The sequence below is a fragment of the Aplidium turbinatum genome, chromosome 8, assembly GCF_918807975.1.
Source record: "Aplidium turbinatum chromosome 8, kaAplTurb1.1, whole genome shotgun sequence".
Taxonomy (NCBI): domain Eukaryota; kingdom Metazoa; phylum Chordata; class Ascidiacea; order Aplousobranchia; family Polyclinidae; genus Aplidium; species Aplidium turbinatum.
Genome location: NC_137479.1, coordinates 24,968,295 through 24,984,723, shown reverse-complemented (window position 1 = coordinate 24,984,723; position 16,429 = coordinate 24,968,295). Strand labels below are relative to the sequence as shown.

The 16,429-nt window shown below is 37.8% G+C and overlaps 2 protein-coding genes across 2 annotated transcripts in view; one reads left to right on the top strand and one right to left on the bottom strand.

Moving 5' to 3' along the window:
• Positions 1 to 16,429, bottom strand: part of LOC145775157 (eukaryotic translation initiation factor 3 subunit J-A-like) — a 234,250-nt gene that overhangs the window by 47,503 nt on the left and 170,318 nt on the right. The gene's annotated exons all lie outside the window — the stretch shown is intronic.
• Positions 307 to 15,956, top strand: LOC145775777 (uncharacterized). Its single transcript, XM_082587144.1, has 16 exons — positions 307 to 569; positions 1,814 to 1,927; positions 2,634 to 2,839; positions 3,581 to 3,808; positions 4,361 to 4,488; positions 4,656 to 4,783; positions 5,883 to 5,928; positions 6,331 to 7,169; positions 7,251 to 7,368; positions 7,612 to 7,764; positions 7,920 to 8,114; positions 8,719 to 8,862; positions 9,345 to 10,010; positions 10,412 to 11,113; positions 11,531 to 11,629; positions 12,098 to 15,956. Exons 1-16 carry the CDS (start codon positions 366 to 368, stop codon positions 15,736 to 15,738), a joined length of 7,611 nt encoding a protein of 2,536 aa, XP_082443270.1. The 5' UTR covers positions 307 to 365; the 3' UTR covers positions 15,739 to 15,956.

The following is a 16,429-nucleotide window of genomic DNA, read 5'->3' as shown; positions in this document are numbered from 1 at the left end:
TCAAAGTAAAATAAACCCTCACCAATCACAAGTCTCACTGCACATCACTGTTTATAACTAAATGAAAGTTTAGTTGTTTTTTTTGTCTTTGAATTTACCCTTTGACGAAAAAGAGTTAAGAACTTAAGAAGTTTAACTTTGATTGTAACGTTACGGTTCGTATAATCAAAGAATTGAGCTTTTTATTATGTCATAAGGGTTATTATAATTTGGTTGTGATGTAATAATTGACAAAACGTAATAATAGGCAAATTTTTCTTGGTTGGTGTTTTTTGTAAGGAATGAAATTATTTTTGCGGAACATACAATACTTTTGTATATATGCAAAGCTATTATATGAGTTTTAAAAAACACAAAGGTTTGAAATGACCGGAGGATTTAATCCGAAGGAGCAGAAAAAGGTGTCTCAGAAAGAGAGAGGGTCTTGTTTATCTCGTGGCTACAAGATAAGCAACACGTTTTTAGGAGGAGGCGCGGTAGGAAGGGTTTTCTTAGCCGAAGCTACCGAGGTAATTATTGCATCGAATCCGAAGATGAAAATGATTTCACAACATGGGCAACCCCTCAAGGTGAGAACTAAAGGGTTTGTTTTGCATGAAGTGTTTAATTTACTAGCCTAAGAAGCTATTTCACTTTGATTGTAAAGCTCTATAGACTTAGAGATCATCAAGTCTAATCATTGATTGTTGTAGAGTAGTTCAAATGCAAAAAAAAACGTGAAAGAAAGCGATAAGAATAATAACTTTTCGTACGTTGTCCAAAGAGAAAATTGGTATAAGCATAAACAAATTAAAACAAACTTGTCATTCGTGGGTACGATGTAATGATAAATTCAAAAAATATTTTCGAGTTGTGACAACCAGATGAAATTCTACTAAAAAACGACATAATATATTATGCAGTTTTAAAAAACTGGTCAGATAAAACAGAGATCTGAATAGTTTATGCTTTGAATGAAAGATTAAACTGTCATTAGCTTTTATGGGGAGGCTACTGAGATTAAATTTCTCAATCACATCATCAGAAAAAAAGAATTTTAAGATATTTGTTTTAGCGATCGGTCGATCATTTGGGGGCGTGCGCGTGGCAGGTAACGAACAACATTTCTATATAATTTTCTATAGATTAAATCAACTAGCAAACACAGAACACTTTGGAACATTGCACGATATCGTAAACTCTGGGAAAATTTACAGACTGAGCATGTACTTTATTGAATGTTCCATCGGTTTTTATTCACAGTATAGCGTTGACAGGAGGGTCCAGGAGGTACTTTTGTACTGGGGCCCGGTATGATATTAGTCGCCCGTAATTTGTCAATTGGCCCAAAACTTGAAACCACTGAGTATTCTTTGGATAGGGTGCGTTATTCTGAGAAGTTTTTTGATTTGGGGCATGAGACTTTCATCGGTACCGGCCCAAATTGTCCTCCCAACGACCCTGATGATGCAAATATAATCAATCAAGCTCACTGCTTGCAGTTTGAGCACTTAGGCAAGGTTGGTGATAGTACCATTTTTGGAGTTTTTTGGGTTCCACAGATGGGAAAACGTCACACCGAGCTATATATCTCCATGGCCATACCTAGTGTACCTACTGCACTGAAAAGGCTGTAAGGCCGAAAAAAAAAATTAAGGCCGAAAAAGTGTGCCACTGTCTGACTCTGCGGTTATCCTGAGATTATTCTGTAAGAGGACTTAACAAGACTAAAGAAAGCATTTTTACAGTTTTTTTAAACAGTTTTGTTAATCGGCGCCAGTTAGCTTAATTCCGCTGTGTTTGATGATTTCTGCAAGTGATTTCTTTCTTTCAGGTGGCCATAAAAATAATTTATGCTGACACTGGAGCTCATAATATTCGAAAACTTGCCAAATATACTCCGTCAGAAATTGGCAACATGAACAGAGCTTATGGTCATCCAAACATTGTGAGTTGAATAGTTTTCTATTGCAAGTAGGCTTAACAATGAACTTACATGAGCTACGTAAGAAAACAACGCAAGAACACAGAAGATCATTTTGAGTTAAAAAACCTCTAACCTTTAAACCTCAGTCAAAATCTCATGTTTTATAAAAGTGTCTGTTATCTACAAATGATTATAGTATTCAGCTCTATCATTCATTTTTTTACGTTTCAACAACGGAGAATTAATCGACTATATAAGTTTTCACAATAATTATTTTTGCATAATATTTACAATGCGGAACGGGTAAAAAATAGAAATAGCCATCCATTTACAACCCACTTAATTATGATTGCTTTAGTATATACTGGTTTTTTATTTCTATTGCTTGCTGCTATGAACGAATTCATTGAGCGGTAGCAATTTTTAATCTTTTATTTGGTAGCCTACTGTTTGAAATCTGACCAAAAGACACTGACGTAGACACTACCCAGCCTGCCACCGAGCGGATATAATTTGTTGCAAATAGAGTAAAGTAAAAATAAATTTAAAATTTTCCATGACCACAAGTCAGTTTTCTGAGTTTGCTGACTAAAGTTATCTCTGATTAAATTGCGTATACGTTATGTACAGTACACGCCAAAAACAGAAACACGATTGCCTGAGCTGTTGATAAGTAGGCTACAGTCGATTACCACCCAGCCAAGAAACGTCTGTTTATGGCCTTCAGTTGATGCTGTTCGATGTCTTCATTGCTTGCAAGAGGATATTCATAGTCACCGAGCTTGCTGGTCAAGGAAGTCTGAAACGACTTTACCGGACCAACTACATTTCAAATAAAGCCAAACCCTTTATGACCGAATGCGAGGCTCGCTATTATTTTCGAGAAACAGCAAGAGGGGTAACTGAACTCCATAGTCAGAGCATTGCTCACCGGTAAGCTTTCATTGGCTAAGTCGAGTGAAGATTTTTTAATACAGCTTAGGCTTATATATTTTACCAACCATCAGTAAAATGATTAATCTAACCCTACAATCGAAGATTCAATCAAACTAAAAATTACTTTACATGTAGGCTATAGTGAAACCTCTAAAGGTACAAAATGCAAAAGTGCCAAGATTAAGCTCTAAAAAGAAGCTTTCTCAGTACGTGGATAAAGAGTCTCACATTCAATCACTTTTACCAGGTTTATAAACAAAGGCATGCTACATGATCAAAATGAATGAACATCTAAACTTTTCGGTTTCTATTGAATGTCAAATTACTTTGAACTATTTAAATCAACAACTCCAATCGTATCTGCACTAAAGTAATCCACTTGTCATAGCTTGTACCTAAGATTTCCAAAGATACATCAAAGCGTAACAAATTTGGTAGCGTAGACTTATCTAATGTTGTGTTTATAAAAAAAAATCAACAAAAACATAATTTATATCATATCCATTCATTGCCCAAAACATACGCATGTATTTTCATCAAGAAAGGTCTTTTTTGTGTGTATTAAGCCTACGATAGCCCGGTAGCATTCAATTCTTTTTTCCCGTTATTGTAATCAACTTTTAACTTACCGGTAATGTTTTGTTTTACGTATTATAAACAGGCACCTGTTAGTCTGATGGCATGCAAATAAATAACTTAATAAATAGTAATATAATCTGTTGAATTTCTATTTTTCAGTGACTTGAAGCTTGACAATGTATTGATTACTGAAACAGGAGAAGTTAAATTGGGAGACTTTGGTTTTTCGATCCGACTTTCCTTTTGTAATCTTGTCAATCAGAACTCCGCTGAAGCGGTCAAGGATATTGCAAACACCACTTTGTGTGGAACGCCTTGCTTTATGGCCCCGGAAGTTCTTCGAAATCGCGGGGCATACAATGCAATTTCAGCTGACTTATGGAGCTTGTAAGTTTACATAGAAAATTAAGTCAATTTGTGGCGTAACAGTTTTGAGCTAAAGGGTGAAACTGGGTGCACTAGAGATAAGTTTGATACAAATTATTTAATTTTAAACAAAATAGAAGTAAAATGAACCAGCTAAGCAGCTGAGTGCTTAACGCTTTCGGCTTTCCTGTTGGTAGAACCCAGATCGACTCCAGGCCGAAGTGCATCAGACTTTAAAAACGGTAACGATTAAGTTCTTTCTTGCTAAAGCAGCGCTGATAAGTTGAGTAATAGTGTGATGACATTCCAAATCTGAAACAAAATGAAAAACGAGCGCTGTTGCTAAAAGGCCATAGAAATTGTAGAGCGACAATAGAAAAACATAACATTATTATAAGAAGTAAAAGGGTTTCCGTTTTTACATTTTGCATTCTTCTGAGTGATTCGCTACTTATTCCGTTTAAAGTTTAAACTACCGTGCGTCGTAGCCTATTTTCTGATAGTTTCAAGTATATGTGGTTATCGCGTGCTTACTAGTCATCATCATTCAATTTCGACTTCTGTATTTTCCAGGGGAGTGATTTTATACATCTTGGTCAATGGGTATTACCCCTATCCAGGTAAAAATATTCAAGAGGTTTTGCACAGTGCGGAAAAATTTAGAAACAAAGATCTGCCGTTTCGAGATCATATTTCTAATGGTAAGCCAGATCTAAGATAATTAAAAAACGCTGTTTACATAACTAGTCATTTAACAACAAATTACTTGAGATTTATAGGCTACTCGCCGGGGAGAGAAAAAACGACAAAGTAATATAGCTTACAATATTTCAAGTCTAAGAAATTTTCATCAGTGTTATATATTCAGAGTGCAAAGACTTAATTACAAAACTGCTGCGATTTGATGCCTGGAAAAGACCAAGCGCGTTTACAATTTTGCAACACCCATGGTTGCTGGGGAAAATGACCACACCTGATAATTTTGCTGCAAATGCTGTAAGGCTTATTAGAATTTGCTGAATAAACCTTAAATTCTATAGCCTTAGTCTGGTTATATTGTTTGAATGTTTTAGTTGCATTGTAATGTTAATCAAATGTGCTGCAGAGTTTTCAAGGTTTTCTAGTGTGCCGTGCGTGATAAAGGCTAACAGAGCACTGAGCACTGAGCACTGAGCACTGAGCACTGAGCACTGAGCACTGAGCACTGAGCACTGAGCACTGAGCACTGAGCACTGAGCACTGAGCACTGAGCACTGAGCACTGAGCACTGAGCACTGAGCACTGAGCACTGAGCACTGAGCACTGAGCACTGAGCACTGAGCACTGAGCACTGAGCACTGAGCACTGAGCACTGAGCACTGAGCACTGAGCACTGAGCACTGAGCACTGAGCACTGAGCACTGAGCACTGAGCACTGAGCACTGAGCACTGAGCACTGAGCACTGAGCACTGAGCACTGAGCACTGAGCACTGAGCACTGAGCACTGAGCACTGAGCACTGAGCACTGAGCACTGAGCACTGAGCACTGAGCACTGAGCACTGAGCACTGAGCACTGAGCACTGAGCACTGAGCACTGAGCACTGAGCACTGAGCACTGAGCACTGAGCACTGAGCACTGAGCACTGAGCACTGAGCACTGAGCACTGAGCACTGAGCACTGAGCACTGAGCACTGAGCACTGAGCACTGAGCACTGAGCACTGAGCACTGAGCACTGAGCACTGAGCACTGAGCACTGAGCACTGAGCACTGAGCACTGAGCACTGAGCACTGAGCACTGAGCACTGAGCACTGAGCACTGAGCACTGAGCACTGAGCACTGAGCACTGAGCACTGAGCACTGAGCACTGAGCACTGAGCACTGAGCACTGAGCACTGAGCACTGAGCACTGAGCACTGAGCACTGAGCACTGAGCACTGAGCACTGAGCACTGAGCACTGAGCAGGCATTGTTTTGAAATTTAACTTACACAGGTGAACCGAACTTTTATAGACTTTTGCTGCTTCTAAACTATTGAAGTTGCTGTTCCGACGTATGAAACAATCTCTTTGCATTGTGCTCAACGTGAATGACTTATTTTCCTTTCTATGCAGAACCACTTTCAAGAAGAAGAGTTCTTAGAAATTCGTCTTGATCCTGGTGGGTATACTTTGCTATAGGGCTTTATAGTTTGTTGTGATCACTTCTTTGTGGTGTTTTGTTGCTTATTCTGTTTTATTACAATCGTCAACGATGATGTCTGTGAGTTTATATAATAACGTAGCCAGCAAATATCCCTTTTTACATTGATTCAACGACTGCAAACGTTGAACCAATGTAAGAAGGACTGATTTACTGGTTAGGTAACTGCAACTCACTTATTATTATTACTGCAATTAATAACTGCTGCTCAACAATTACCGTAAGTCTTAACGTTTACATTTTTCCCTTCTACTTTATTTTTGACTTCTGCTATGATGGCATATAATATTTTGGTGTGATGGTCAGAAATATAAATACATAAAGTAAACTATAGTGACAATGAAAATTGTATTTATTTAGTGGTCAGTTTCCAAGAGAAATACGTGAGAAGCTATCTGTTGCAAAGATCGGAAATAATAAACGTTATGCTGAAGAGGATCACAGCTTTAAACACAGTACCTAAAAGCATCATTTCAGAGTTTGGTGTCCGTCTGGCGATCCCGAGACGTTATGGTAGCGATGATTGCATAATAAAAGAAGTTTGGCGCTTAATGGCTCCAAGCGCTGTGAAAGTAAAAGATCCAAAAGAAACTTCAATAGACACTGATAAAGTATTGCAACCTAGTTATGGCTTACCATGGAAGAGCTCATGGGCAGATGGTGCGTGTAACTCAACTATTGCAGTCTTACCAGCAAGGAGGATCATCTATGAATTGTCTATACTGGATAAATGGCGAAAAGTTCGCCAAGTAAATGATCCACCATTGACAGAACTTGAAAAATGTATTCAACTTCGCAACACGGTGGATCTTGATGAACAAGAGCCGTGGCCACTTGAAAATTCAGTACCTCGACCGACTGCTGAGTGGGCCACAGTCGGTGAAAATTGGGGAGCAGCTTGCTTCCCTCGTCTCTTGAATGAAACTGAATGGGATGGCGCAAAGTTATCCATCCAACCTCTTCAAGATGCTATCGTTGATCAAAGCAATATTGTAGTCCGTTACGTTCCAATTGAGCAACCATCCAATGCTTTGGAGTGCTTTCTTCAACAAATGTCGGCAAAAAAATCTCATCCTTTATCAAACGATTCAAATAACAAATTTGATTCGACAAAAGAAAGTTTTAATTCATCTTTCTTAACATTGGATTCATCCCCGGGCGATTCAAAGCAAGGACCATATAAAGCTCCAGTGGCAAAGGTTAGTCTCTTGTTTTTAGTTTCTGCGTTGTACTATACTTTTTTTTTCAAACTTAAGTATCTATTGATAATTTCCTTTCAGAAAATGCGTCTTCCGGATAACAGCAGTCATAAAGTACTCGAGAAAATAAAAAAGCGTCGAGAAATGGAAGAACAAAGAAGACGAACACTTCCTTCTTGTGCTTTCTACACTCCAAGAGGTACATTGGACTTGTATTGTTTTGTATAACTGTAGCAGCTCCGCAGAAAGCCTATATACGCAGGTATAAAGCCTACGCAGGTACACTTTGTCCTCTCAGCAAACATGCCTTTGATCAGATAACGATGTTTCATTTCTCTACGTATTTATTATTTAATTTATCATTTTATCTTTTTATCGTATTTTTTTATCGTCATTAATTTATCATTAAATATCATACAATTAATCACTCTTTTTTTGCCAGGAGTAAAACCAACAGCTAAACCAAAATATGAAATGGCGGCATTGGATTTATCTCATGCTCTACATCGAAACGAAGCTGGATCTACAAAGATTCCATCACCACGAGAAACCTGGCTGCATAAAAAATATCCTGCCACAAGAGCCTGTTTTACCGGTAAGCCTAATTTCGATGATTTCTTTCCTGTTAACAGTTATAATAACAACGACAAAAACGTGTTTTTTCGGGTAGACTACAGTGGTGGTGAATTTGATATTTTTTTAAAAATTATTGATCAGAAACAATACAATATTTTATTTTTACTTTTTTAGAAGCACCATTGCAAAACTGTTTAAGTGATAAAAGCTTATGCACAACCGAAAGAGCTCCCCATGAGGAAATGTGCTCTAAATCTCACATTGTTCAACAAAACATTGAGCAACACCACGAGGAATACAAGAGAAAGATATGTACAGACAGGAGACAAAGTACAAATATTCCATCTTCTCTTGCAAACATCCCAACAGGTAGTTTGGTCACTCTCAAAATAATTTAAAAATCGCAATAAAGTCTCTTTTCCATTTTAAGTTAGTCTGCTTTTGTAACATAAAGTAGGCCATGGCCACCTAAAGATACGGCCTGATTTGTCACATTTTGCAGAAATTTCCAGGTTTTTCTAACTTTAGGCGAACGTTTAAATAAATTTTTCTAAAAATTAGATTTTTACGCTTTCTTTATTTTTTTTCCCACATGACACAATAGGTTTTAACATCCTCACATGTTAAAAAACAAAGAAAATTTGATTTTGTAAATTTTAGTCAGACTGTTAATTTTCAATAATAGTCTGATTTTGCGTTTTTTAACTTACTTTTTCTCATTTGCTACTGCTTCCCCAAGGCAACAAAAAAGTTTTTTGTCATTAGGAAACCGCAAAAAGTAAAAACATCTCAAAAAATGTCAGTCAAGCACTAGCAGTAGCTGTAATCAAAATCTGCAAAATGTGACAAATCAGGCCGCATCTCCAGGTGGCCATGAGTAGGCTAAGGAGGTTTTCAAATACATATTTAACAAATCACAAAATTGATTTCTTTTCTTCAATATCTTGTTAATACGGCATTTTTCTTGTTGAAGGCACGAAGAGAAAATCTAAAACAATTCTGAAAAAAATAGACCTCTCAAAAGTTCGAAGAAGACCAAACTTTGGGCCAACAAAGATTCCGTTTTTGAGAGCACCACTACATTGCTCTAAAGAAGAAGAATATCTTACCAATAACGGTAAGCAAGCCACAATTTTTTGTTTTCATAGTTACTTTATTGATGTTACTCAAATAGGCCATTAATTGTGATTTTATTTTTTATTTTTTAACAAACTCAGTTTGGCTTTATCAAGAGCAACAACTGCAGACAGAGCTTACGTTTCGACCTTCTGGGTCTCATAAGTGCAGGGATATTGTGGCTAAGCACCATACAAATTGCTCAATAAGGAGCAGTCTCTATGTTTTCCTTATGTGGTCTAAAGCAAACAGGTACTCGCACTTCACCATACCCAAGCAAATCAATCTGCCTTGTGTTTGATTTTACAGATACATATAATGCTTGCCTGAAATTTAACTGTGCAAGTACAAGTACAGCCACACTGGTCGCATGGATATTGTTTCTGCTGTGTTAGTAGACTTTGGCTAATCACTAAATGACATGCATTAAAAAAAAAAACTGTAAATAACCTTAGGAACATAACGTCGTTTTTTTGTTTTCAGATGAAGTGCTCACCAACCGATGCAGTGATTCTTTAACAAACGTGTCCTCTTTGAGTGATGAAGGAGTAGCAAAGAGTTTTACAAAAAAGCTGCCTGTTAAAATTAAGCCACCTCTCATTCGCTTCAAAAAGATAAGGAGGGTGAAATCTGAAATACCAAATCCAGTAAAGAAGATGGACAATAAGAACAACGTCACACGCCAAAGTGTGAGCTGTAACGCGGGTGACTTATTGAAGGAAGATATAAAACAACCATCGCTGTTTCGTCGCTTCACCCACAAGCTTTTGAAAATGGTTCCTGCCAAACGGATGCTTAAAATAAGGAAAGCAAATTACAAGAGAACACACAGCCAATCAAACATCTCCCAATGTGAAGTATCTTCTACCACAAATTCAAGCATTAGTAAAAATAGAAGCTTCAATTTTACAAACGCATCTATCGCACCTCACGACAGTAATATCACATCACACACAAGCAATGCGCCATGCATCCACCAGACCTTGTCGCTTTCCAGTAGTTCCTCTTCTAAGAATCCCACTGAAAACCAAAGTGAAATTCAGTCGCCCGAACAAAAGAAAAAGTTTTTCCAGTCTTCAAACTTTCGCGGAGAAGTTGCCAATCTTGACAATGCAGTGGAACAACGAAATCTCGAACACCATTTGTCCTGTAAGCACAATTATAAAATAGTCATGCAAAAGCTGATAAATTAATGGGATAGCTTAACTACAAGAACTAAATCGTGAAGTCTGCTTAGTAAGCTGATTTAATTGAAGTAATATTGGTTCAATTCAAACTTGTTTAGATTAATTTATTTATCTTTGATAAAAAAGCTTATAGAATTGTTAACTTATCCAAGCAAACTGCTTGCTTTGTCGACTGATTTCCAATCAAGAATTTGACAAGCAATATCTTTATGCAAGTGCAATATGTGCGGTTTACCAATTTTTTTTTCTGTTTCTGCAAATGCCGACGGAACGTTTCAATTACTCACTGATATTAAACGCAAGATAAATGCATATTTTGAGTTGTGCAAGAATTTCTGTTTACTGAACTGATATCCGTTTCAGGTGAGCTGGCAGCAACAAACAATTCCAATCTATCAAGACCATGCGCTCCAAAATCCAACAAGAATGTTGATGGAATTGATCACAAAACAGAAAAAGTCACCGATATTTGTGACGCTTCGGGATCAAAGATAAGCAGCAACGCTCCATGCTGCTCCTATTCCACAACAATGGAAAACGCCAGTCAAGCAAAAACCACCCATTCAAAAGTTTCGATGAGGGCATCTGAGTCAAAGTACATTGCTTTCACAAAAGACAAACCCAACGACGATTTTTCCAGTTTGGAACAAAGCCTTTCATGGGTGGCTTTGTTGGATAATCACGTTGATAGAAACTGGAACCAAACTACTGGTAATGAATCAAGCAAAAGAATCAACGCTGCATTGAGCGACGCTGCTATTGGTTCGTCATTGGATAGCAAAGACGTGGAAGACTACTCGTCACCGATTCAATTCATAAAGGCTTCAGAAAGCGATGATAACGACATAATCATCGTAAACGGTAATCGGAAGAGATTGGACAAGTTTTCAGCAACAACAACAATTCCAAGGACCAATGAATCTTTCTATCACACTCCAGGAGCAATTGGTCAAAGGAAAGCTGATTTTGATGCTTCAAGAAAACCTTCTGAAAAAGATGAGAATAGAAATAAGCAAAATAATGATGAGGAAAAAGATTTTAAATGGATTGAATCTTGCTATTTTGGTAATTTCTACTTTATATTGTTACTTACCGTTTCCCACAAAACTAATTTTGCAAATCGCAATAATTCCCTGCAAGAATATGTAATGGGTAATTGGGTATGCAGTAGACTGAGGCTATGGGCTAAATAAATAGCCTTTTAAAGACATGTAACTTTAAAACAGTGCTGTGCGCTTCGTTGTCTGGTCATGTTTGTGAAGTATTGTTGCATACTACATGACTGCAGTATTTGTATTGCCTCAAATGTAATCGCAACAATATCTCAGTTTTGCAAGAAGTAAAATATTATCATAGGGTATAACGTTTAGACAAAGTTTATTACTACATATGGTATGAAACATGTTTAAAACATGTGTTGTAGACAGCAATTCATAAACTTTTTTACCTCTCCTATTATTAAGCAAAGGTTTGCATTTTTAGAACCGACCAAGATCAACGAAGACAACAGCAAGTCTTTTTCTTTGTCCTTTGAAGATTATTTGAATGCGGTCAACCAACAGAGCAGTGTATCGATGCAAAGTAAATTATTGCATTTATTGTTCCTTCATAACCTTGTAATCTTTTTTATTTTTTCACACACAAACTTTCTATGGGAAAAACATGCCTTTCGTTTTGACTTATTTACGAAAGACCAAGTGATAAAGTAACCGTAAACAACAGACTTTTGAGAGTCTAAGTATTTTGCTCAAAACAGAAACAAAATCGTTTAAGAATAGCATTAATTAGGAGCATCCGGTACAGAACTAAACGCGCAAAAACCGTTGTCTTGCAAGTTTTACGATTTTTATGCAAATATTTTTAAAAATACGTATTTTGTTGTCAATACTGCAGCATAGTAAACATTACTTGAAAAGAAATAAAAACGATGAATTGTCTATATAGTGTTCAAGACTTATTGCTGGACGACAGATTGCTGCAAATGTTCATTAAAGAAAGGCTAGAAAGCAGCTTCATGGCTCTTAAAAGTGGTCTACTTATGTTTTTCAGCATCAGCTAATCAAGTCAGCGCAGATGAAAAGAGATATAGCACAGACTTAGAACATAGAACAGATGTTGGTCAGGTTGAGAACGCTAAAAATGACTCAGGATCGCATCGAATTGTTTGTGAGAAAAGCGATGAAAGTACTCAAAGTGTGGAAACAAATAAACACAAAATTGAACAAAATAGCGAACTTAGACAAATAAGAACTGGAATCGCCAAACCGACAGTCGATTTGACGCATCGCTGCATGTCTTGGCTCACCCTTAGCGACACCAGCACTTTTGCTGGTAGTTTTTGTGAGGAACAAAGAAGGCGCGCCAAAGAAAAGTACGGTCTTGGAGAAGACTCTATTGCGTTTCTGTGCAACGAAAAAATAAACAATGATTGGCTTTTAGACTTATCAATAAGCAACGAAACGCGGAGTCTCATTCTCTCTCACCAAAGCTCTGCTCTTGCTCAAGCAGAACGCTTACCAAACCCATGCTTGCTAAAAAATATAGCAAATGCTGATAGAAAGACATTACTTCTGCCAGGTAAACTCCCAAGCGGCAGTGATGAACAAGAAAAGGTTTCAGCTGCCAGTTCAAGTAAATCAAACTCAGAAACAGCTGATGAAGTTGTGATATCCATGGTGAAGGCTGATTCTTTTTTCCTTCCTGATACTGCTGCTGATAACAATCTTTCTGAAAGCGATGGCGAAGTTGCTCCATGTGCGATGAAAAAAGATAATCAAAGATTTACTTCCCCTACCGACATGGAAATTGTGAATAAAAGCAAAGAAGTGAAAACGAAGGAGTGCTCACCATTTACACCCTTAGCTCATGATACTTCTTTAAGTAATACAAATAAGGCATATAATGAGAAAGTAACTCTTTCGTGTATTAGCGACCAACAGCGTGTTCCTCTTCACAGCCACAACAGTAGCTTGTCAGCTCCTACAAGCTTTCCCAAAGACAACAAAAAATACATTGCTGAACAATGCGAAGCTGAAGTTGAGGAATACAAAAACGATGATACTGGCTTCATGGGACTTTTGAAGATCAGATCTGAGTTAAAGGCTTTGGAAGAGAAGTGGAACAAAAGTTTTGCTAGTGTTTGTAAGCAATCACGCACAGAAAATCCGGAATCGTTGCTGAAATTTTTGAAAGAAAATGACCACTTGCCTTCTGAATCTACTGCCAAAGAAAACACTGACAACTCAAGTCAGATATCACAGAAGATTCTTGCACATGATTCAAGAGAAAATGAAAAAGAAAAACCTTCCCCTTCTTCGGTCACGGTTAGCTATAACATGTGGAGTGAAAATGCTAAAGAGAAACGAAATGCAAACAAGAATCTTCTGAAAAACATTGACAGCTCAGCAGCGGTTATTTGGAAGCAAAGGGAGGGTCATGAAATATTCGACCCTAAGCTTAAACCAAAAATAAAAAGTATATTTGACCAAATCCAAGCTGATGCTCTTCAAGAAGCTGATAAAAAGAGTTCTATCAGTCGAATTGCTGCTGTTCCTTCAAGAAATGTTGCCACCAAAGCTTCTGTTAAAATTTCCAGCAACAACTCAAGTAACCAACGCAAAAAGGAAAGTTTTGATAACCGAGATACTTCGCAATGGCAAGCACTTGATAATAAAGCACAGCATATGTCCTCAACGAAGCGTAAACTAAATGCGGACGAAAGCAACTATTCCAAGCTCAGTCACCCCAAAAACGTTGTAATCAATGAATGCGCAACCCTCAAAGACGATATTCAAGATAAAGTCTACACAGTCGAACTATTAGCAGAAGAAAGCAGTGAGAGGACCGGAAGATTGGCCTCTAAAAAACATAAAGAACCACACAGAAGGACTTGTAAAGTGAAAGAACAATGTTCACACCTGTCTAATGAAGTCTGTGCAGTTATGCCAAATAAAAATGACAAAAATTCAAGAATTCATCTGAATGGTGAAAAATGTGTGAATGAAGCAACTTCCGCTGAAATCCAATCGAGAAAATCAACACTAAAGAAAATTCTTCCAGTTGAAAACTTGCATGCAGTGAGACAAAGAAACTCCACCGAAGATATAGCTTACAACGATGCTCAACAGGCAACATCAAAAAAACAAAGAGTTTCGTTTATGTCTACGCCTGATACACAACACTCCTACAGCAATTCGGTTGAAAAAACATCTGATAAAAAACAAGTAAAGAAAATGAAAAAGATAGAACACAAACGTTCTGTTCCGGTCATACACAAACAAATTTTACCAAAATCACATCGTCTACAGCAGACCAATATGGCTTCTGAAGTGTTGGACAGACCATTAAATCCTAAAAACAGCAATAATGAACAAATATTAAACGTGGAGAAACGTCCAAACTTGATCCAAAAGATGAAAGACGTCTGTGTTACATCCTTTGAAAAAAGCGAAAATTCTCAGAAAATTTCTTCAAGCCTTGAAAAACTTGAAAACGAGAAAATTTTAAAGCACCCAAAAGCGATATTTCAAGAAAGATCGAGCACAAATCGGAAAACCATTGGTAGGAAAATTCAGCACGTGAGACAAGAAGTGGATAATAAGATAAAAAAGATGGTAACGTCTTCTAATGACAAATTACGAGGCATCCGCACCTGCAGCAAGTGCAAGAAACTTGAAAGCAGCAGACTACCAAAGTCTTCGTCTCATTCGACAGAGGACATTCCACCTTCTGAAACTGTAGTTCTCGAAGGGAGCAAGACAACGTTGATTGATATAATTCTTGCTTTATTAAGACGAGAAATGGCACAACGAAGCTCTCTCAGCAATCTTCAAAGTGGAGAAGGCGCTCAACCTCAAAAAGATAACGAACTTGAGTGGTTTAAAACCTGTCTTGAACAGTGCGTCAGTAGAGACCCCAGGCCCAAACCAATGCTTTCAAAGAGTGTTCAAACTGATCGGAGTTTTCTCCAAGGTGAAATGTCACAAGAGGTACCAGAGTGCAGCCTTCAGCCTGACAATCAAATCAGCCATAATCTACCAGGAAATGTTGTCATTACCACTTCAAAGACTCCTACTGGCATCAGCATCGATATTAATGCAGCTTTTCCTGATGAAATAATAGTTACATCTGGCAATGACAAAGTTGGCCAATCGGTAGGTGGAAACAAGCTTGTTTCGTCAACCAAAAAGAAAAGTCTGCCAAAAACAATCAAAACTGCTATGAAAACTTTCAATCCATTCTCTTCCAAGGCTTCTGCTCAGTTTTTGGACAATGGGGACTTTTTCCCTTTGCCTTTGTCTTCTTCTTCTCGGCAAGCCTATGCAGACATCGATTCTGATGAACCAGTATCAGATTCAGGCAGCAGCACGGTTACTTTGCACAGAAGTAAATCGTTTTTAGAAAGCAGAATCACGAAACTTGTCAGCTTTGTTCATAAGGTAAAACGTGTTCGCAAATACTTTGTGACAAAATATGGGCGAGGCCGAGTCCACAGACCTGATGCACCACAAAGGAGCAGCTCTACTGCTCAGCCAACGATTAAAGATGGTCGCGATAGTATTTTGATCGGAGGAGATGACGAAGAAGATGAGGAAAGCGAAGAAAGTATTTCAGAATACTTGTTTCAAATCCCTGAATACCTGCTTGAAATGCCGGATTTGAATTTCAACTGCACAGAAAGTTTCCAGTGAAGCTGTATGTGTAAGCAAGCACAGTTTTTCTGAAAAATGAGGCAGAGAAATAGACTTTCTACAATTTCACAGCAAAACAATTAGATTTTGCTAAAAAAATTTCCATATACTGTATTTGCCTATTATCTTGCATTTCGCATGTCATATTTGTATTTCGCATCTCATATCTTTCTACCTATTTTGCATAGCCTTCAGTATGTATAGTATTACATTTTTTGCGTCGCATGTTATTTGTGTATTATATTCAATAAAATATACAATAAAATTGGTGTAGGAACTAATATTAAAACAGTGTACGACTGTACGTCTGACACCGTAACCTCTGTAGTTCAAATCAAGATTGAACATATGGGCGCTGCAGGCTCCACCACCAACATTTCACTGTTTAGCCGATCTAGGCGGGTAGAACAGTTTACAGACAGACTGTCGTTATGAAACTGAAGACCGCTTTATATGTAAAGCTATAGTCAATTTTAAATAGTTTGTCTGCTTTAGTTTGTCCGCTCTGTTAGCTCAGTGGTTACGCGGCCGGCTCAAGATCACGCGGCGCTGGTTCGGCTCTCGGGGTCTGCGCTTGAGCAACGCATTTCAGGACGGCACTCCATTCAGCGGCACCTAGTGAGTGGAATAATTCTTTGGCAACAACACTTCAACAATCGGAAAACTTCACTCTGCCAATCTCGGTAACCGG

What these genes read in the sequence shown, in the direction of transcription:
- LOC145775777 (XM_082587144.1), top strand. Translation starts at nt 366, where the DNA reads ATGACCGGAGGATTTAATCCGAAGGAGCAGAAAAAGGTGTCTCAGAAA. An exon ending in CTTATGGTCATCCAAACATT is followed by an intron (nt 1,928 to 2,633) that starts GTGAGTTGAATA and finishes TATGGCCTTCAG; the next exon opens with TTGATGCTGTTCGATGTCTT. An exon ending in TCGAGATCATATTTCTAATG is followed by an intron (nt 4,489 to 4,655) that starts GTAAGCCAGATC and finishes TTATATATTCAG; the next exon opens with AGTGCAAAGACTTAATTACA.